This window comes from Schistosoma mansoni, chromosome W, assembly GCF_000237925.1.
Source record: "Schistosoma mansoni strain Puerto Rico chromosome W, complete genome".
NCBI lineage: Eukaryota > Metazoa > Platyhelminthes > Trematoda > Strigeidida > Schistosomatidae > Schistosoma > Schistosoma mansoni.
Window position 1 is genome coordinate 8,673,824 of NC_031502.1, and position 21,929 is coordinate 8,695,752.

General features: G+C 38.0%; 1 protein-coding gene across 1 annotated transcript in view; it reads left to right on the forward strand.

Moving 5' to 3' along the window:
* Positions 1-15,883: 15,883 nt before the first annotated feature.
* Smp_126260 (putative protein phosphatase-2b) overlaps positions 15,884-21,929 on the forward strand; it is a gene marked incomplete at its 5' end in the record, with an annotated part of 64,426 nt that continues 58,380 nt past the window's right edge. Inside the window, 2 exons of the mRNA XM_018800136.1 lie at positions 15,884-15,938; positions 20,884-21,084. Of these exons, the coding sequence (XP_018653980.1) occupies positions 15,884-15,938; positions 20,884-21,084 (256 nt within the window). The remainder of the gene's footprint in view (positions 15,939-20,883; positions 21,085-21,929) is intronic.

Below are 21,929 nucleotides of genomic sequence, written 5' to 3' on the forward strand. Positions count from 1 at the left end.
AACGTGGTTTGGTAAGGTGCCTTTTTAACAGGCTTCGTCGTAATTGCACAAATGACGCTATTGATGACGATGTTAAGTTGTTAAACAAGACATTAATCGGGAATGGCTATCCACCTAAATTTATCAATAGATGGAAAGTTCAGGGCACAGCGAGACCTACTGTAGCCTTGGTAGAGAAAAAGCCTGTCTACATCACCTTACCATTTAGAGGTGATTCAAATAGCCTTTTATTGAAACAAAGGCTTAAATCTGTCATCAACAAAACGTATTGTGCTGCGAAAGTCATAATCAAGGAAAGAACGAGGTCCATGTTTCATTCAAAACCTAGACGACATGAAAACGATTGTGTCACATCCCACTGCATTTACCAATTTAAATGTGTATGTGGTCACACATACATAGGGAGGAGCAATCGTGATCTGAAAATTAGGGTGGGTGAACATGTACCAAAATGGTTGCAAAAACAAATACAGTCGAATGACCCAATAAGAGTAGAGGATAAACATCCATCATCCTCTATTGCTAAACATATAATCGAAACAGGTCATAAGATTGATCTAAAATCGGCTTTTGTTGTGTTGTTTAAAAGTGTAAAAGGGCGTATACTGAGGTTTATTGAAGCCTCAGCCATACGAAAATTCAAACCCCCTTTGTGTATTCGAAAACAGTTTGTTCTCACCTTAAAACTACCCTGGTAATATATGCTTATTATCCAGAGTGATTAGGTGTCAAATTGTTTTCACATTATTTTATCATTATTATCCTTGTCTATTCTTACCCCTATTTCCAGTCTAGTTGACCTTTTATTTTTTTATATATAAATGTTCTTAACAAGTATATGAGTGATCAGATTGTTCGAAATGTATTGCGCTAATATATCACATAGTTCTGATAATCTTCGTCTTCTCATTACGTTATCGAGAAATTGTGTCGATGACAAGGTGATTAAATTCTGGTTACTCGTTACAAATCAATATAATTGGATGACCAAATCATTGCTTGCACTTCTGATTACAATTGCGTCTGGATAAAAATATTAAACGTTTTTCGGAGTATCACAGAATTCGTAATATTATTTTTTGCTAGATAGTTAGTTTGGCTTGATTACCATTGTTAGTATTGTCATTTAATTGAGGAAATACAGGACGTGTGTGACTACCTTTTTGAAAAAGTACACGGCATACATGGAAAAGGCAAATAATTATATTGAAATGCCCGTGAATTGTGCTGACATCTTCTATTTCACAATGTGGATAATGCATAACAAACGTTTCAGCCACTAAAATACTTCCAATCAGTTAATTAAATCTTTTAACATTCATATGAAATCTCTAATGAATTTCTTTTCCGTCCACAAAAACATAAGTCAAACTGATGTTGGACTTGCTATTGCGCTAAGATTACCCATAACATGTTAACTCAGGCTTTTACATTGTGACCTAGCAACTAACACTGGATGAAAAGAACGAAAATAACAAAAAGGACAGGTAACAAAAGTCATGTTCATTGGCGTTTCCTGAGGCTTTGCTCTCTTTTGATGAACTTTCAGTTTTAACAAACAGCTTTCCTGATTCTAACTTTGGCAAACTCTCCATCATCCGAGCCCATTTTAACTCACCACACATCACAACTCATTGTTCTTTATTACTGTATTCTCTTATCTGAAGACGCGTTGACCAAATTTTATTCTAGTAACAGTGGCCAATATGAGTTTTAACCACTAGTTTACCATAACTTGTCTGTTCCACTTCAAACAGTTAAGCATTGTCGGATGTTTGTATCCAAATGCCTTGCTGCTCCTTCGTTTCTCTCTTTAAGCTCCACGTTCCCAGTGCACAGACACTGAGCTCCTTACCCAAGAAACAAACTTGACGCAAGCATCTCCCAAGGTAACAGCTCATACCAAGCTCCCTCTATATTTTCATTTTATAACAACTATGGCTTTCACAAACAGCTATGTTGCATGATTATTTAGCAGCACCACAATTTCAATGCGAAAATTCAGGATTTGGATCATTTTTGCGCTTGTCGAGGCCATAACGTGAACAGGATGCCGTCTTTGGAACAAACCGCGAAAACTGTATTCATGGCACAGCGCTAATGCATGGGCCTAGTTGTTGACTTGGTGATACATCTGCAAGAATTTACTCCCATTTATTTTCATTATTTCAATCTTTTTAACAGCCTTACCCGTAAATCAATGTTATAAATTATTGATCATGCCTGTAAAAATGAAGTGTACCTGCAGTCGGAAATATATAGTGTTTATTCATCTATTACTCCATCTAATCATAACTGGAATAGCAAATCCACGTCACGTTACCATTGCAGCACGATATCCTGTTAGTTCCCCATTCTATCGGAGCATATCAAAGACTTCCAGCCGTAAGCTAAAACCCAAACATATAGCAAGATACACTTATCAACGACTGCTCTCGCCTGCATAGTCTCGACACCAGTAACGATTATTTTCTTGCCAGCATGCTATTAAATCGTTCAAAGCTTTTTCTTCACACTGAGTGTACAGTTTAATATGGAAAACTTAAAAAAATTGATAACGACTGGATTACCATGTAAGTAGTGAGTGTGTGTGATCCACAGAGCTATGAGGACATGCTTACCGTAATCGTTGAGATTTACTCAATGCAACCTGGAAATCACCTAAAATCGGGAAGCGTTTGTTCAGCATGGTTTGTTTAAACTGTTCACGCATACCGATCGTAACATCCCCCGAACTGAAAGCTTAACAGCTAGCGCTGGACATTTTTCTCCCAACTTTTCGGAAGAATTATCAAAGTAAGCAAACAGTCCTTAGAATTGAATGTCACTGCATTTACCCATATTACGTTTGTTTTCTTTCGTGCAAAACGGCTGTAACGAAAGCTTCCCGATGTACAACTATTCAATAAGAAATCCAATGTTTGCAATGAAGGAGAGGAGAAATACACTTTAAAAGGCACTAATGGACATTTTTATTCGTCAACCTTCAACAGACTACTTACGCCCGCAAAGATCAAGAACACATGCATGCTAACACAGACATAACCGACCTTAAGTACTTCGTTTACTAAATGTCTGTCTTGAACCGAGCCGCTCAGTGTTGCAACGAAACAGGGATGCATTCAACCCGAACTTTACTTTTCATTCCTTTTTTCCCTCTAAGAATATTAAATTCACTTTAATCAGACTTTTAAAATCCCTCAAACAATAAACGAATAAGTTTGCTTTGGTGTATTACTGATATGTGAACACAATTATTATGCATTGTTACTCAATATCTTCCAAGTACAGATAACCATGAGAAATGATGTGTGTATCTACTCGTCGTTTATCAGACACAGACTGATGCAGTTCCGAGGCTAGTTATTGCCATTCTTTGGATATTATTCCTGTGGACGAATCCAAGAATTTCTGATCTTTATCAACAGCGTTATGTATTCCCATCACTTACATAAGAACAATTAAAAAGGATTTTCATTTTAAGCGCAGCGTTCTAACGGTTTGGTTAATTATTTTGCACTTATAAAGTGTGTGTAAAAGGTAGGAAGACTAAATTTTTAAAAGTGGCAAATAAAAATTCTGATGACCCGTCATTCTTCTGAAATAACTTCTTCAGCTACAAAACAACCTATAAAGAAATGTAATACATTAAATGAGTGATACTACGAACATGTTCTCCAATGACGTATCATTTGATGTGAATCAATTATTAATGCCAGTATTATGAATACTACAGCTGAGTTATCGAGATGTTGGGAAAAGATATGAATTTCTTTTACTGAAAATCTTACTAAGATTCCCGAAATTGTCCATAATGAGGATTTCGAAACTGGATTACCCATAGACGAGGAATATTATAGGAAGACAGCAAGTAGGAGTATCGATATATTTGTTACCTGTAATTTGTACGAAGATTCTAGGTAACCATATGTAGGTTAATTATTACCGACGATTCAGATGGAGCACGACTCTTTGCAGAAGGTCAAATATTTGTGACCACATGAAGTAAATTTTCTTGTCATTTAGCTGTAAAACCTGAACTACATTGCGAAGTTTTATTCGTTGACTTGTTCCTAGTCCATAGTATCCCTAATTCTCACCGATAAGTCTATGCTTATACATTATGAAATGTGGCTGATAGCTATGACAAGTACTTACAGAGCTAAAGTTTTATACTTTTGAGTGTACATCAATTAACAGCCTCAAGAATCAGTGAATACAGAAAAACACGTAAGAGAACACTTCAAAAACTGGGAAATATCATTTTTATAGGCTGGCTTAGACTTTCTGATCCTAATAAAAAATGGAGCGAGTAAACTTCCGAACTTTTTGCTAAGGTGAAGTAGTTTACATGTGTAGTTCAATATTGCCATGAGACTTGTAAGTTGATATACTACACGTACAGGTAAATCAATATACAGCTCTTGATAAACGATGAATAATAATTATTTATTTATTTTCGCTACTGCGTGTCTAAATACTGTTTGATGGAGTTTCGTGTGAAGTCCTCTGGAGTTGGAATGGAATGTGTTTGTGCCAACAATAGTCTTCCATGTACCTTTTGCTCTTATTTTTAATGTAAAGCTAACAGTCGTAGTACTTGTATTTCTGTATGCTCATCAATATTTTGGTTTAGACTACTAATTTTGCTTGTGAACTTGGACTTTTCATCCATCTCTTTCAGGTGTATATTTTGACGGGGGTGAAATCCTGGAAATTATAAAGCTTGTTAACGTATATCAAACTTATATTTGTAGCTTCTTTTTAACCTTTTTTGTTATTTTATTCTCTCTCTGTGTGTAAGTTTGCACTTGTAATATTCAAAGCAGGATAAAAATGACAACGGTTGAAAGTTAAGTGTGATTTATTATTATCACTCGCTAACATACGTTTTTGACTATTTGTGTCACGCGACCATTGAGAATGAACGGCGAATTCTTCGGGAAATCAATGATTTCCCTTGGTGTTATGGGTTAGGTAATAGATTGTAAAAGCGTATTTTGAGGTTCAATACTGGTTGTTCGTATATCGGCGACAAAACTATAGTTTTCAACTATCTTTCGTGATGTTGTTTCACTCAACCACTGGATTTCGATGGCTGCCATGCCTGGTGACCGAACTTTTGAGTGTTACTGTTTGATAGACAGATCTGTATAGGATAGAGAGTGACAGTCCTTGTTTGATAGAAACTAATTGTTACTGGGTGACTTGATCACTCTTGTAGATAAAATAAACCAACATATTCGCTGCGAACGTCCCTCATTTTTCAGGACCATTATTTGTCCCTGTACAAAAGCATTATATGTGCCATAGGAAGTTTATTTACCCAGTATATTTTAGATTTCATTAGGCCAAGGCATTTCAAAACAACTCTTTATAGTTCATACGAAAGTAATGCTATTTCTTTAGACATTTTGTATGATTCGTATTTATAATCATTATAATTAAGACCGTACTTATCTGTGGGAAGGCACAAATGCCAAACTTATGACTGCTTAACAATATACTTTGGTTAGCTATATAACTTGTCCTGGGATCCTCTCATTGGAAACGAGAAATCGGTGCTAGACTCATTGTTTGACGAAGGACTCAGGGAATTGTCTATCATTGTACTGTAGTTCCTTTCTTATCATGGCCCTGAAGTTAATAATTTCGGTAAATTTAGTAACACTGATCATTCTAGTAAAGAGAAAATTAGAGAGATGGAATATACGGCCAAAGTAAAGATGCTGACAGACTGAGTGTTTGTCTAGGGTGACAGCTACCTAAGATCCCTCATAGTGATGGTTCGGACTAGTTTTCGCTGCATCTGACGTATGTAGGTGATCTCCCGATTTGTGAGTAACATCCAGACCGTTAACCGTTGTTTTTAAGGGTTTTTGATTTCCTTATAGCACATGTTGTTTATTTCCTTTAATAAGATATGGTAAAATAATATCGCTAATGTTTCGCCTTACTGGCGAAGAAAAGTTGGGGCATCATATATATTCCACGTATTTTTCCATTGCCATGTGAAGATATAGTGTCGTGTTTTCGTTTGTTTCGCGATTGAACTGAATGAGTCACTTCATAATTCTCTATGACTCTTCGTCCGGTAGCTGTGAGTGGATAATCTCTGTGTTTTGTATCGAATTTACGGAGCTGGGCAACATAGCAAGTCTCTAGCTTGCTAATGTCGCGTATGATTGTCCGTAGTTTAGTCTTATGTAATTTGAAAGCAGTTTGATAAGTCTCAAAGCCTTCATTATCATGTTATGTACATCCTCAACCATACGATTCATAGGTGAAGTTATTTAACACCCAATGGTTACATAAAAAACAGTTTTCACACTGTTGTCTTATTTACTATGAAGAGTTAGGACTTCAGTCTTCAGATTTGCAGTGTAACCACTTGTACTGTGCTGTCGATGAGACAAACCTGATGGAGTTGATAAGAATGTTGTTTCATGTATTTTTGAACGGCCTCCATTTCTATTAAGATATTAAACATATTAAATTACGGCTCCTTATGTCAAGTGGGATGTCACGAACCAACGGTATTGATGCGAACGTATTCATGCAAGATACCTCTTTAAACTATGTTAGAAAAGCTGAATTGGTTCCACTTCCTACCGAGTAATCCTATTACAAGCAAAGTAGACAATTGGCTAAAAACGAAGCCCACTCCATACCCTATAAAATATAAAAACAAAAAAGAGAGCTCAAACAACTTCGAAAAAAAGGGAGACAGTTATTTGTATCGGAATACTGTTTTCAGCCCTTTATTTTATAATTACGTATAATTCCATACTTCTTTCTGAACTACTTTCATTTATACAGTTCCTTATCCACTCATACCTTGTTCATACTTATTTTTCTCTAACATATTAGTATGTTCTTACCTAATAAGTACTTTAGTAACAGACAAATAGACTAAATGGTTATACCTTAACTACTCCTCCATGAATATTGTGTGCTCTGCTTTGTGTCCTTCCTTTTACTTACACCTTTTTCAGACCCCTGGAATACCCCACCGAAAACAGATATGGCACTGGTGACTTCGTCCTACACCGTTATTAAAGCCTCAGATATTCCTGAGGGATATAATGTTGAAGCTTCTAAAAGCCCCCAACTTCGCATGTATCTATTCTCGACCATCAGCTGTATGTTGCAACGCTACCTTCATAAAGTGCGCTATGTGTGATTTGACACGTTTCTTACGAAATCCATTTTCATTCAAATCTTATAAAATATCTACCCAGCTGAGTAATTTTCTACAGTGAAAGTTGTAACTCCTGTAACAATTTGATCTTGCCTTTAAACCGGCATGCCTCATGTAACAAACTGTTATTTGAGAATAAATTATTATTATTTAACAACAAGTCAGTCAGAATCTACAGACTAGACTGGTATAGTGAATAGGGATACGGTCATGTATAGTGGACAGCATCTAGAATCAATAGTGATTGACAGCTCTGAATAAATAAAAACTCACCAAAACCATTATGCATGACATGTACTGGCAAACACACAGGATAAGTATGGCAAAGCAGTTGAGTACGTACTGAATATTGACCGACTAAAATCGTATGGACATGAAATATCTCAATGAGCCGTAATGACTGATATGAAAACAGGTTCGAAGGGTGCTAGATATTGAGGCAGAAAATCGAATTGTATAACTTACCACGAAATGTTATTGTGGACATCACCCTTTTGTCCTAGTTTTTGATATATCTATTTTACCCTACCTTCGATCTTGGTTCGTCTAGATTGTAAAATTTGAAGTTTTTGGTTCTGTGTTACTTTTGGCTTAATTTTTTTATCACCTCTAATAATATTACTACCTCCTCTTTTCTGAGATCTGCCCAAAAGCTTCCATCTTGCTGAGGTTCTGGATATAGAAACGTGGACCGGTGTACACATGCATCAGGTCCTATATTGTGTTTCATTGACCGATATTCGTAAACATTTAGTGATGGATTTATTCCAAGTACATGGTATAATGAGTCAATACGTTAAAGATGTCAGTTCGGCATCTTGGATCGACATGATTCGCACATATGTAAATGGAGTTACCGTTTTCTCAAAAGGTTATAGGTGGCACGTTGAAAGCCAGCCTAAGAAAAATTACACGTCAAAGGTAGTTTGAAGTGATAAATAATAATGAAAGGCCATGTGGCTGATGTCTTAACTCCACAGAGACTTATATCAGGCAGAGAGATGGTGAAATAGATGTAATATACATAAATGTTTATACAGACTCCTTATTTTTTATACGTACATTATGAAAAGCAATTATTTACGGGAATATTATTAGTGTTGGTGAAGGAACTTGTAATTCGATGATAATTGTGTTCCTAACGGATAATGAGCTTCAGAATTCTATGAGAGATAACAACATCTAATAGGGGGTGTGAATTGCTGAAATAATTTTTTTGTTTACTCAACAGCTTATTTCGATGATACAACGGCTAAAGATTCATAATGTCACACAATTGTATAATGTGAAAAGTTCAAAGTTCCAGCGGAAAAAATATTTTTAAATTAATAAATTATAACCAGGAGTTGAACAGCCTGTTGATGGGTTACAATATTCGCCAATAACCCTTTTATATGGGAATAAGCTAACCGTAAGCCTTTACAAAGTGCATACTTCGTAATCTACACGAGCCGCACAATCTTCGGTTTTGTTAACTGCCTTGAAACCAGATACATGCTAAACAAACAATATGTATCTGAATATGAACAGTGTTCGGAGAATATGCATGTGGTAAATTGTTGTTATAAAATCATACAAGACGAACTGACAGAACTAAATAAAACTGATAAAACGATAAGCTCCACAAAAACAATACTTGGACAAATTGTGACGACGGTCACGATAATCTATAACAATAGCATTTGCAACGGTTGCCAAAAACTTCGAATTAGTTGATAGAATCATGCGACAGAGTATACGGTGTGCAAATCAGTCAAACGAAGCAGATAGGAACTGAATGGGTTCATAATTGGGAAGTGAGACTCGGTTCATAATCATCCATCCCATAAAGCATAGATGATTAACTATGTGAGATTTTAATGTCACAATGTACATGAAGTTCAAGACTTTAACCACTTGACTCTAGTAGAACCACCACCTAATACGATGATGAGATATGACGAACAAAATGCAATAACGTAAATACACTAATCTGAGGCTGAGAGTTGCTAACAGTCGATCATTATGTTGTACAAAATTTAGTCAAGATTTTACTAAGTTTGGGACAATAAGAGGATGGGATGCAAAGTATTTGGTTTTAAAGTGCTCTATTGTACCTATATATACTCGAGACATTTCACTGAAATTTCCCCCACAAATGCCGCATGACATTTCAACCGTATATAACTGCTTACAACCTTGACTCAATGTTGTATAAGATAATGATCGACTGTCAGCAACTCTTGGTCTCAGATTAGTTTAATTACGTACCTCATCATTGTATTCGGTAGTGATCGAATTGCAGTCACTTGATCAAAGTTTTGCAGTTGTTTTTCTCCAAGATGTTCGTTTTATCTTACTGGAAAAGCGGGCATGAATTTTTTTAGGCCAGCGAATTCTTAGTGAACATCACGCACTATGCTCACAATCGGGCAAGTGACCAATTTCACGACTTTTACACACTGGCCAACGAACGATAATCGAAACCTAAGCGCTTAACATTCATTGAGCCCATTTCTTACCGAAAAGCCAGTCAGAAGACAATGATAGGAGGCAGATTGGTTATCCATTGCTCCCAATTTGATCATGACTAGCAGATCTTACAGTTATATGAAGCAAATATCTGGCCAAATATCATGTCAGATAGGTAGCCTTATTTTAAGCACAACCGTAACATGTACGACAGACGGCGGAGCAGCGATCAAAAAATAGTAGGATATACAACATCAAAAAATAAGCCAAACTGAAGCTTAGAATAAATTGGATAAAGTAGTGTATCAGTGAACTGTAACAATCAATCCTGATATAAAGATAAAGAAATAAAGATCTGGGAGATAGCTCACAGAGTCTTTACTTTCCGATATTTGTTCTGTCATAAAAAAGTTAAAACTCTACACTGGTAGTCATTTATTTGTTTTGCATGGATGACTATGAACCGAGTAGCACTTTCCAGTTGCTAACCCATTTAGTTTCAATCTGCTTTTTTGACTGGCCTACACATGGTTTCTTTTATTCCGTAATGTCTCCACATGGACAAGGCGATTTACACTTTACATCTATGTGTGCTGGTTTTAGGGTTATTCCTCCATCCGGATTTTTGATTTACCTTGGGATGGCGTTTTTCCACCCTGAACTCTCATTGGATAGTGCGAAGTTGAACATGAAAATCGGACATGAATGGAAAATCACTTATTATAGAAGACTCATAATTTCTTTCTCATTACAGGGTTTTGCCGATTGGGAAAGTCTTTCGGCTTATTTCCTGTGTCATCTGTCACAACGAAAATAAATTTTACGCCATTCGTTTGCATAAAAGCGTAAATATATCTTATTGAAGTTGACCAGATATATACTTGTGATAATTAGGAGTATTTGAATCTCAGAAATGATGCAATCTAGCCAAAAAGTACTAGATGAGCACGAACGAACGTATTGTATTTGCAATTCGAAAGCAGGCTAACATAAGGTACAAAAGAATCATTAGTTCATACAAACACCACAATACTTCAAAACTTGTGATTACCAAAAAATATTCCTTAGACTTGTTCTTTAAACCAGTTTTGGAGTTTTTCACAATACTTGTATTTCCTGGGATGCTAAACTGGTGTTTTATCAGTCACCATGTGTTAATGCCTAGGACTAATCACACATCGACTGCCCATAATATTTTCTGTGCATAAATGTCTAATGGGGTTCAAGCACCAGTTTTCCTCTTTGCATAGTATTTAGCCCGAAATAGTTTATACACCTCTATAGATGTTTTTCAGGTTTCCAGGACATTCTGCGACAGTTTGTGGTAGCTTAAAAAAGCGAGTTTACTTGCAGTAGCTTCTCGAGACTGCGATGAAACAGGACTGTTCATGGTTCCTGTCGTTTGGTTCGTAGGTTGATTAATTACATAGCATTGTTATAAGTCTCACGAATCCTAATGGAAATAATGTAGCAGGGGAAGAAACCATGGTAACTTGGCCATCCTTTAGGATGGTGAGAGATGATTTCCTACCTACTTAGTGTGGTCTATTTCTATGTGGGTAAGAGTATTTACAGGCGTACGGCAGGAGGGTACAAAAGCGTGGGTTGATTCACGTCTACACAAATCATTAGTTTTCTCATTGCGTATTTGTTCAGTGTGCCTGCTAGAAGGAATAATTGTATGTGCAGTCAACTGACTCGTCCAAATAACGGTTATGCATTAAAAAAATGTCAGTTTCAGTTTGGAAAAAACAGGAGGCTTGATGGCCTGTGTTAGTCCTGGCAATGATGATCTCTCAGCTGATCCAACTTTCTTTTGAAGGAGTCGACGGATGGAGCCTCAACCACGTGCTGAGGTAATGAATTCCACTCGTTGATTATTCGATGGGAAAGTCGGTAGTCAGCTGACAAGTAATTCGTTCTGGGCTTGTGAACTTTTTTGGAGTGTCCTCGTAGATTTTCTGTTTTGGAGGACAAGAAAAATGAGGGCATATCAGGTGCAAATTTGTCATTAAGCAATTTGAAAACTGTAATCAAGTCGCCTCTGATTCTTCTATATGACAGCGGGAATAGGTTTAGCTTGGTCAGTCTAATACCATACGGGAGCTTCGCTATTCCGGGAATCAGCCTAGTTGCTGTTCTCTGAACCCTTTCCAAGAGTTCACTGTCTTTTTTTAGGCAGGGGCTAGCTGATTGTATGCAGTACTCAAGTTTAGGGCGTACGAACACTGTATACAAAGTCAGAAACGTTTTAGCGTCGAGATGCCTAAAAGCCCTGCGTATGGACCATAAAGTCCTAAAACCTTTGGCGGCTATTGCACGGCAGCGTGCAGTAGTCTTTAAGTCTTGACTAACGATGACGCCTAAGTCATTGTGTGCCTGGACAATAGGTAACTCAGTGTTATTCATCATGTATGTATCTGTACCCTGGTGGCCAATATGCATCACAATACACTTGGGAGTGTTTATCGGCAATTGCAAGGTTTGGGACCATTCAGATAATCTCTCCAGGTCATTTTGAAGTTCTAACCTATCGCCCTTGCTTTGTACCGCTCTCCATATTTTGACATCATCAGCATAGAGTAAGACCGATGATGATAGTAGATGAGGGAGGTCATTTACGTACAGGAGGAATAACACTGGCCCCAAAACTGTACCCTGGGGGACTCCACTAAGCACAGTTTCCCAGCTAGACAACTTGGAGTTCACCCGTACTCTTTGTTGACGCCCAACTAGGGAGTCTTTTATCCACATCAATAGATTGCCTCCAATCCCGACATTCCTTAGCTTATATAACAGCCGGTTATGCGGAACTTTGTCGAAAGCTTTGCTGAAATCGATGTAAACTACGTCTATAGGTAACTTTTGGTCCTTAAGAGCGCACCAGCTTTCACGAGCGACTAATAAGTTTGTGAGACAAGAGTAACCTGTTCTAAAACCATGCTGTTTTTCGGAGAGGATCCGGTTTTCATCGAGATACTTTAACAGCTCCTTCCGAATAATCTTTTCTAAGATTTTAACAACCACACTAGTTAGGCTAATTGGTCGGTAATTCTCAGGCTTATGTTTTGTACCTGTTTTGAAGACTGGACTTACTATGGCGTTCTTCCAGTCTTTTGGTAGACGACCCTGGGTTACGGATAGATTAAAACATACACTTAAAGGGTTCACAACAAAGTTAGCTAATTCCTTCAGTAACCTAGGATGCAGTTCATCGGGTCCAGTGGATTTACCTATATCAAGCTTAACTAGCAGACCAAAGACATCGAGTTCTTTAATGGTCACGCTGTCCAGTGCTTGTGTGGGGGGATTTTCATGGACTGGTGAGAAGGGTGTTTCTATGGTGTATACATTGCTAAAGTATTTAGAGAATACTTGAGCTTTGCCAAAGTCGTCCTCCACTAGTGATGAGGCAGTACTGTCTCCCCATAGTGAAGGAACATTTCTTCTTCTTTTGTCCTTTGGTTTATATACGAATACAAGCGTTTAGGGCATTCTATGGATTCCCTAACGATTTTCTCTTCGTACAGCTTTCTGGCCTTACGGAGGGTCGAGGCACAGGTATTTCGAGCCTTTTGATACTGAGATTTTGCCTCGTCAGTCCCCAGTAACCTAAATCTGTCCCACATTTTCCTTCTTTTACGGAGAAGGATGCGAACCTCCCTACTGAACCACGGTGGTGAGTTTCTCGGCCCCTTAGGTGTAGTCCAAGGGATGTGGGAGGCGGTGACTTTTAAGTATAAATTCCGGAATACGTCCCAAGCCGTTTCGATCGATGACTCTGGGTCTATTTTCCAATCTACTGATGATGCTGATTTCATAATGTCTAGTATGTTTGCTTTCCAGACGTTAGGTCTGGATTGAGCTGAGGCGTGCTCGTGATCGACAGTTATATGGATGTCAAAGCTTAAAACTGCATGATCACTTTTGCCTAGGGGTGGCATGTAATCCAGGTTTGCAACGTCATCCTCATAATGAGTCAATATAAGATCTAGTAAGGATGATGCAGAACCCGGGTCGTACCTAGTTGTTTCCTTCACGTGTTGCACTAGGGCACATGTGATTACCGCATCCACTAGTTCCTGTTCGAAGGAATTTGCTGACGATTCAGTCCGCAGATTTCCCCAGTCCACCATGGGTGCATTGAAGTCCCCTAGGATTAGACATCGATCACTTCGTGATAAAGTGTTGAGACTGCTTAGCAGGACCTCGTTTACCTCACAGCTTGGACTGCGATAGATCAAACTAAGCAGCAACTCTTGTCCCCTGCATTTCAGGCGGCAGCTAACTAATTCATACGTCCCACTCTCATGGGATACACTGTCGATAATGGTGAATGGGATAGCATTCCTAATGAATAGAGCTACTCCCCCTCCTTTACGCGTTTGTGTTCTGTCGGCCCTTACTAATGTAAAACCCTCGAAATCAAGTTCCCTACTATCTATAGACGGCGTCAGCCATGTTTCTGTGACTGCGATTATGTATGGCCTAGTTGAGTCAATCTGTACACCTAGTTCCGGTAGCTTATTGAGTAAGCTCTGGGCATTGGTATAACAGATCCGAAGCCTATTTAGGTGGCCTCGTGCTTCACCCAGAGTGGCTTCGGCATCATCCTCTGTCGAAGCCTCACAACCCGAAAATTTACAATTTTCAGGTCTTTTTCGCCAGCGTCTAATCTGAGCTGTAGTTCTTTTTCAGCTTCCCGTCTTTTTACACGGTCCGCCAACGGTAAGTCCTTACGGAGAAAAACTCCTGAACCCTTCAATTTGTGTCCATTTTCTAAGATTAAGTCGCGTTCGTTCGGGGATTTGAAAACGACTTTGAGTAGTCTAGACTGATTTGGCTTCAGATGCGCTAGGTTTCCTAGCCTATACACCTTTAGCAAGGTGACTCCGGAGATGTTTTGGGGCATAACTTGGTTGAGTAGTTGTTTTATCAACACAATGTCATGCTCAAAACGAGCTTTCGGTTCTAAGCTGTCACTCTCCTTGACTCTATGGAAAATAACTGATCTGTCGCTGTGATCAGACCTCGGCTTGTCGACCCTTTTGGTGGGGGTAGGATTCCCTTTTAAGTCATTTTGCCGTTTTCTCCTAACGACCCGTACCCAATCGCCAACGTTCTTTGGAGTAGTAGCCACAGTCGCGTCAGGCGTACTGTGGGATTCCGGAAGGTCCAGGACAACTTGTGAGGTTGGGTCATCTTTCGCGCTGGAAACCGATCGAGCCTTGCGGTTTCGGTTTCCGGAAGTTCCCTTCTGGGCACCATTTTTGATACGAGGGACAGAAGAGACTTTTTTGCGCGAGTTTCTGGTTGTGACAGACCTCTTTGGAGGATGTCCTTCCTCCTTTGGACAGTGAGGGTCAGCATTTTTGGGACTCACTTGGGCCTGCCTTATGTCAATCTGCGTGTCGACAGATTGAGTTCTGACCGATGTGTCCCGACCGCGCTTGCCGAGACACTTTTTCGCGGCATTTGCTATTGAGATGGCCTCGGTTAACAGGCTATTTGCATCCAAACAGCACTGTTGACGTAGCCAGATGCATCCATTTTTACTGAACCGCTTGAAAGCTGCAGGCGTTAGATTCGTGCAAACTTCGTGGTACCAACCTTTGCACTCATCGCACTGCATGCCGCTGTCAACGGGATATCGACATCCTGGGCGGTGGCAAATGCTTTGGTTGCATCTTCCAGTCATTCTAGGATGAGAAAGTGAGTTTTGACTAAAAGTAGAAAAAGCTATAAATAGTTAGGACCAAAGTACTAACAGATACAATAGAAAAACAAGGTACTCTGGAGTACCGACGATAAAACTATTTAGGATACCAAAAATGATACTCTAACCGAATACTTTAACTGAAAGAAATTCAATCAAAGTATAAAACAGTAATCTTGATACGTTAATAACGATCAAAAACAATAGAATTTACTCAACGACGAAAAATACCACTGTCCTTTTTAAATAGCGCGCGATGTTTGTCGAAAAGTATAGAATTATCACTAACTATCTGATTCTTTACCACAAAAAACAAAATTACATTTTATTAAGTTAACGAAAATTGAATCAACTGGAATTTTTATGATCTATCAAATTATGATGGCGACCATAGTAACAGATGTAACAAGTTGACCTCGACCTTCACAGAGAACTAACAAGGCCAGACAACAGCGTCCTCAGACTTTCCTGGTCAACATTTTAACTTCTAGCTTTGGAATCTTTTTTCACTACTAATGACATCAAATGCCACAGTAACGAGCAATTCAACGACTGACAGGGTTGTAAAAAGTAATTGAGTGACTTTCCTATAATGTTTATTGGTATATAATAAAAATTTACTAACTTAGTGGGTTAAGCTAGTGGCTAACAACGCTAGGTACATATGAATTTGTGATTTTTGTTCTATATGTTTAGCTTGTAACCCTAAGGTGACAGCTTAGCATTTTTGTATTATGTACATAAGACTACAATAGGAGAAACTAATATACCAAGATGGTAATATTTTATCTTGCTCTTTATTCCTTAAATCATGTTTGTTCATATTTTCCTTGGTGAAATGAATTTCTGTTCCACTGTTTGGCTCTCTACTTTTGAGTGACCGTCAGTTGAAACCTATAAGTTCGGAGTTATTACTCCGAAACTTCTCGGCTGGAAATAATTGACATATTTTCGCTTCGGACCCGTTATATAACTATTAATTGCAATTCTTGCTCTTACTCTCCATAAATTCGAAGCGAAGACAATATCAAGCAGTTAGTGATTAGTATTCATCCTCTTAGTACCGTGAGCAGTAAGGGAGGTCTCAATCACTACTTATGGGATTAGTCTCTAAGTACCAGACATAAATAATAGCCATTCTGAAGGCAAGATTATAAGCGTTTATTTTTTTACTAGTTACCATATATGTTTATGGTCTATGGAAAACAAGTGACCGTTGTTTGCTATACTATATCCGACTAGATTATAGATAATCACGAATAATATTGTGTGAAAATCTAGTATCAGATTGTAATATCTATATTATTGATTACTTAGCACATGGTTCTTCTTTTATTTAAAACTATAACGTATGGAAAATCAGATTTAGAAAGTGTAGGAGTTATTAAGCTTCTTTATTTAGAGATATTATAGCTGTTTTAGTAGATAACTAATAGATTTGATATTGTTTTTAACTTTGTTCTTGAAATATTTCGTTCAGACTATTTCATTTGTTTATATCTCGTGTTTATAAGCTCTACCACTTATTATTACTTCAGTCACTGCATTATTTTACAGTTTTCCAGGTAACTTTTATATTATCTCTCCGGTTCAGACATATAGAGGTATTGGCACAAGAAATCCCGTTCATTTCCCAATTTTATGAAACTAATCCTCTGCCTATAGGGTTTTTGATTTACCTAAAATATCCGGATGGAAGTTTTAGTGGGTGGAAAGGCTAATAAAATGCTAGATCTTAACGATGTTTACGAAATTCTGAAAATTCGTTATATTTGGATCCAATGTAGTTCTAATGTAAAAAGATCTCAACAGTTTATGGCATGTGGTACTTGTATCTACATTCAAGGCTTTAGGAAAAATTGAAAACATGTATTTCCATACACAACAAAACGTGTCGCGTGTTCTTGGTACGTTGGATAATCATGTTGCATTGTTTGGACAGCCTGATGGTCAGTATTTTAGACAGGTGTTAGCATATTTGTACCTCAATTACTAACATTATTCTCTCTTTTTTGGAGGCGTATACTTTGAAGTCTCACTTTATTACACACTTTAATCAACCCATGCATGATCTGTATTCTGAAAAAATACTGATGAATAGGCAACGTGTTTAGACTTTTAATTTATTGACCACCATAAACAAGATAAGTTGTGTAAAATGTAGCGCAGCCCAAACTAAACACAGGTGTTGCAAAAAGCGATAATTCCGAACACTTACAGGGTAGCTGGTTCAAATGTTATCTACTTAAAGTAATGTATGGAGAAAGAGAGATTAGATAGCACTTTTATTGAGACGGTGATGAAATTAATGAACAAAATTAAGTTGTAGTCTTTATGGAGCTTTCAAGGACACTTATGACTGTGGATAGCGAAGGAATTTCCGTCACCCTAAGCAAATCGTTTTCCTACCTTAACATGCTGCCTAAATAGTAATAACTACTAACATAGTTTGTTGTATGGATTGTGTTAAAGAGATCATTCTATTAGTATTAGGAACTATCCTTCGTTGATGTGTAGAGAGATATAATCCGAGTGTCGTTCTCTTTGTAAGTTGTTTCTTTCCGTGGTCAGAAATTAACGTTCCAAAATTGCACAAAATAAGAGTTTGGTTTATAAGTCCTGCTTTATATCCCATATGTCCAGTGAAAATCAAGAAGAATGAATACTGAAACCGGGGATAGGCACATATCGAACCTACTCTTTTTGGAGAAGGATGAGGGAAATTTTAGTAGTATTTCATCCGAATCTAGAATACTATTCTTTTTGGGTACACAATACGTCAATAGCTAGGTTTCCCAGAGAACTTGTTTTCATAACATCAGAATGAGATCGCTAAATGTTGAAAGTTTAAACGGCCTTTGGTTTTTAAATAACGGATTCAGACTTCTCCCTCAAACATAAGTTTTAAAAAGCTATTGTTTATTGACCCCAAACGATGCAGGTAGATTAAGGTTCCTTACAGTGTTTGCTTACCAAAGTAATTATATAAACCATTACTCCTCTAGGGTCTTAAAAGAATCTGTTAATGACTGGTTTTAAGTCAGAGGTTTCAACTTCCTGATTCCCACTCGTCATTTGTTGAACCATATTAATCCTATAATTTCGCATTCTTGCTTTTATGGGCACATCAGTACCATGTGTAGGTAGTCTGTACGATCTACCAACGATCTTTAAGTGTACATATTTACGAGGGCTTTAGGGATGAAAAAACTTCCTCTCCATCGGAAATTCGGTAATCTGTGTTATTTACAGTTTTCCGTAGCCAAGTTAACTTTTGTAAGTTTTAAGGTCGGTCTTTTTAAACTCATTTCATTTAGGACTTATTGAACGTCTTCTTTATCTCTGGCAATGCAGTTTACTAGAAAACAATGTTCCTAGTTTTAGTGTATATAAACCATCCTTTAAAAGATACTCATGTTAGGTATTGGTATTAGTAGATCACTAGTTCTTCAGCTCCCAATTCTTACGGAATCTAGCTTGTTGATGTCGAAGCTGAGTATCTGCTGAATCTTTCATCTAGTTGAGCAACAATCTGTTTAAAACTTTTCCTGGTACCGATAGAAGTGTGATATTTTTGTAGTTCTCGTCGAGAGTTATCTTGAATTGGTTGAGTTTGTTAGTATCTCGAAGGAAGGCTGTATTGGACCTTTGTATTGCTGTTTGCCCAGTTGCCCAGTGTTTCTTTAGTTTCATCTTGTCCACAACCAGGTAGTGATCTGAAGCTATGTCAGCTCCTCTCCTGCTTCTCACACCATCCATTGTCCTTCGGAATTTTTTGTTGATACCAATATGATCTATTTGGTTCTCTGTGGTGTGGTCCGGTGAGATCCATGTAGCTTTGTGCATGCATTTGTGTGGAAATATTTTGCCGCCTATAACCAATTTGTTAAATGCACATAGATTTGCAAATCTCTTCCCATTTTCATTTCTGTCTCCTAGTTCATGTCGTCCAATTATATCTTCAAATCCTTATACCTTATAAAGGCTCTCTACTCAAACACAACTGGTCGAGTTAGAGCTTATGGCGAACTGTCATCAGAATTGATTACCTCAAGTGGTGTTCGTCAGGGCTGTCCACTCTCTCCATTCTTGTTTAACTTTGTCGTTGACATGCTTTTAGAAATAACACTTTCATCCTCTAAATTTCTAGGAGTTGAACTTTTACCGAGAGACTCACTTGTTGACTTAGAATGCGCCGATGACATAGTTCTATCTGGTGAAGATGCTGACAAAATGCAGAGTCTTCTGACCACTATAAGCGACGATGCAGGCATGTTCGGGATGCAATTCTCCCCCTTGAAGTGCAAAATGTTAATTCAGGATTGGGTTGCATCGACACCTGAACTAATGATAGGGAGTGAAGTAGTTGAGCGTGTTGACCGCTTCACTTATCTTGCGAGTCTCATCAGCCCTTGTGGTCTGGTATGTGACGAAATCTCAACACGGATACAGAAGGCTCGACTAGCTTTCACCAACTTGCATCATTTATGGCTCAGGCGAGATATCCGTCTAGCAACAAAAGGACGGGTTTACTGTGCAGCAGTTCGTTCCTTCCTACTTTATGGCAGTGAAACATGGCCGATAAGAGTAGAGGATATTCGTTGGCTACTAGTATTCGATGATAGGTGTCTTCGAAGCATTGCTCGTATATCCTGGGACCGCCGGGTAAGTAATGTAGTTGTTAGGAAACGGGTACTAGGTAAGGATGGCAAATCGATTGAAGTAGTGAAACTTGATCAGTTGAGATGGCTGGGACACGTGTTACGTATGCCCAACCACCGACTGCCCCGACGTGCAATGTTTTATGGTGTAGGAGTAGGTTGGAAGAAAGCTAGGGGCGGCCAGACCAAAACGTCGTACAAATCCATGAAGTCACTGGCAAGTGGACTGAGCCATGTTGGTAAGTGTAGACTATCTGGTTGGGATCCGCGAGACGACAGCAACCGATGGTTAGAGACCTTGAAAGACATGGCTCAAAATCGTTTGCAATGGCGCAGGTGCATCCACTCTTTGTGTTTTACCGAATTCTAACCTTCTGAATTCTTCATGTCCCTATCTTTTTTCTCTTTCCAAATTTATTTCACTGGATTATACTCCTTGAATAACATCTTCAAACCCTAATCTTTCGGATTACTGTTTATACTCTTACTACTTCTACCAATATAGGATTTGAATCGATGACTGCATCTCTGTGCTAATGTGGTATGGCAACTCGAACTGATGTACGTATGTACGAAGTTCTACGTTGTGACTGACTGGTCATGTAGTTTATTCTGTTGGGATTACCAACCATATCGTTTCGATCGTTATGAAGGATTCCAGGCTTTGAAGTTATTGACTTTAATAGCGCAGTTCACTAGTATCAAAATTAATAAAAATAATTGTTCTGCTAAAACTTACCACCATTTGGCCACAGATCACATCACCTCATTAATAATTCGAACTGAAGAACATTACTTGCGATTCCCGAAACACGGTTATAATAATTATTTTCTGATTTACTTTCTACATCTAGGTATCCCTCATCCTCCCACCCACCGTTTGACACTGGAAGAAGTCTTTGATATTAAAGGGGAACCTCGGATTAAAGAATTAAGACAGCATTTTATACTCGAAGGTCGAGTTACAGAACAAGTTGCCCTAAGGATTATCCGTTCTGGTGCAGCGTTATTACGAGATGAAAATACAGTTTTGGATATTGACGCCCCTGTCACCGGTAAGTCGACGTTTGCTTCTAATCTGTTGATAGACAGATATTTTTATTCACTAGTGAGCGTGACACTCTTCGATGGTGTTATGCTTTAGTACAATGGCTTCAATAATTTTTAAATTTACCTTTCGAAAAATAGCCATAAAGTTTACCATTTATCTGTAGACATTGTACAATTTACTCAAGTACCCAGATGTTATAAGATTTGTAATGGATTATTACATAAGGCTTGATTACATATATTCCTTTGGTCGACAACATTTTCGTAGATGTCCTGTTAAAACATTAACTGTATTTGATATTTATTTATTTGGACAGAAATATTGGTACAAGGGGGCACCAGATATATATGCGCCACACTGTATTTGATAAAGATGTTTGAAAACAGCCGATAAGCAACATTAAACACATTTTCAGATTGCAAGTAGTAGTGGAATCTAAGACGGATCCTATGTCTGTTGAACAGAATATTGGTTATATACCCTAAATAGCTTCATGGATAACTCATTGACGTTTGAAGTGACAGGTACTGAAAGTGAGTCCCATTGTAAACATCAACACTGGGATGGATGTATATCCAGCAGATGAATCCCAAATATGACCAAACGCGTGTCCTGGATATTGCTTCTGGAACTAATCCAAAAATTGCATGCAATACTGTGGCATCCACTCAGTATATAGTTATGTCAGTAGAGGCTGGTTAAACACGGTCCTGAATATTCAAAAAGAAATAATACAAGCCTTTACAAGTCTAAACAGGTCCACTATTTGTTGCAATGGATGTATGAGGTTTACTCTACGATATTCCTGAAGTCCGGATGATTAGATTACATTACTGTATACTAAGAGAT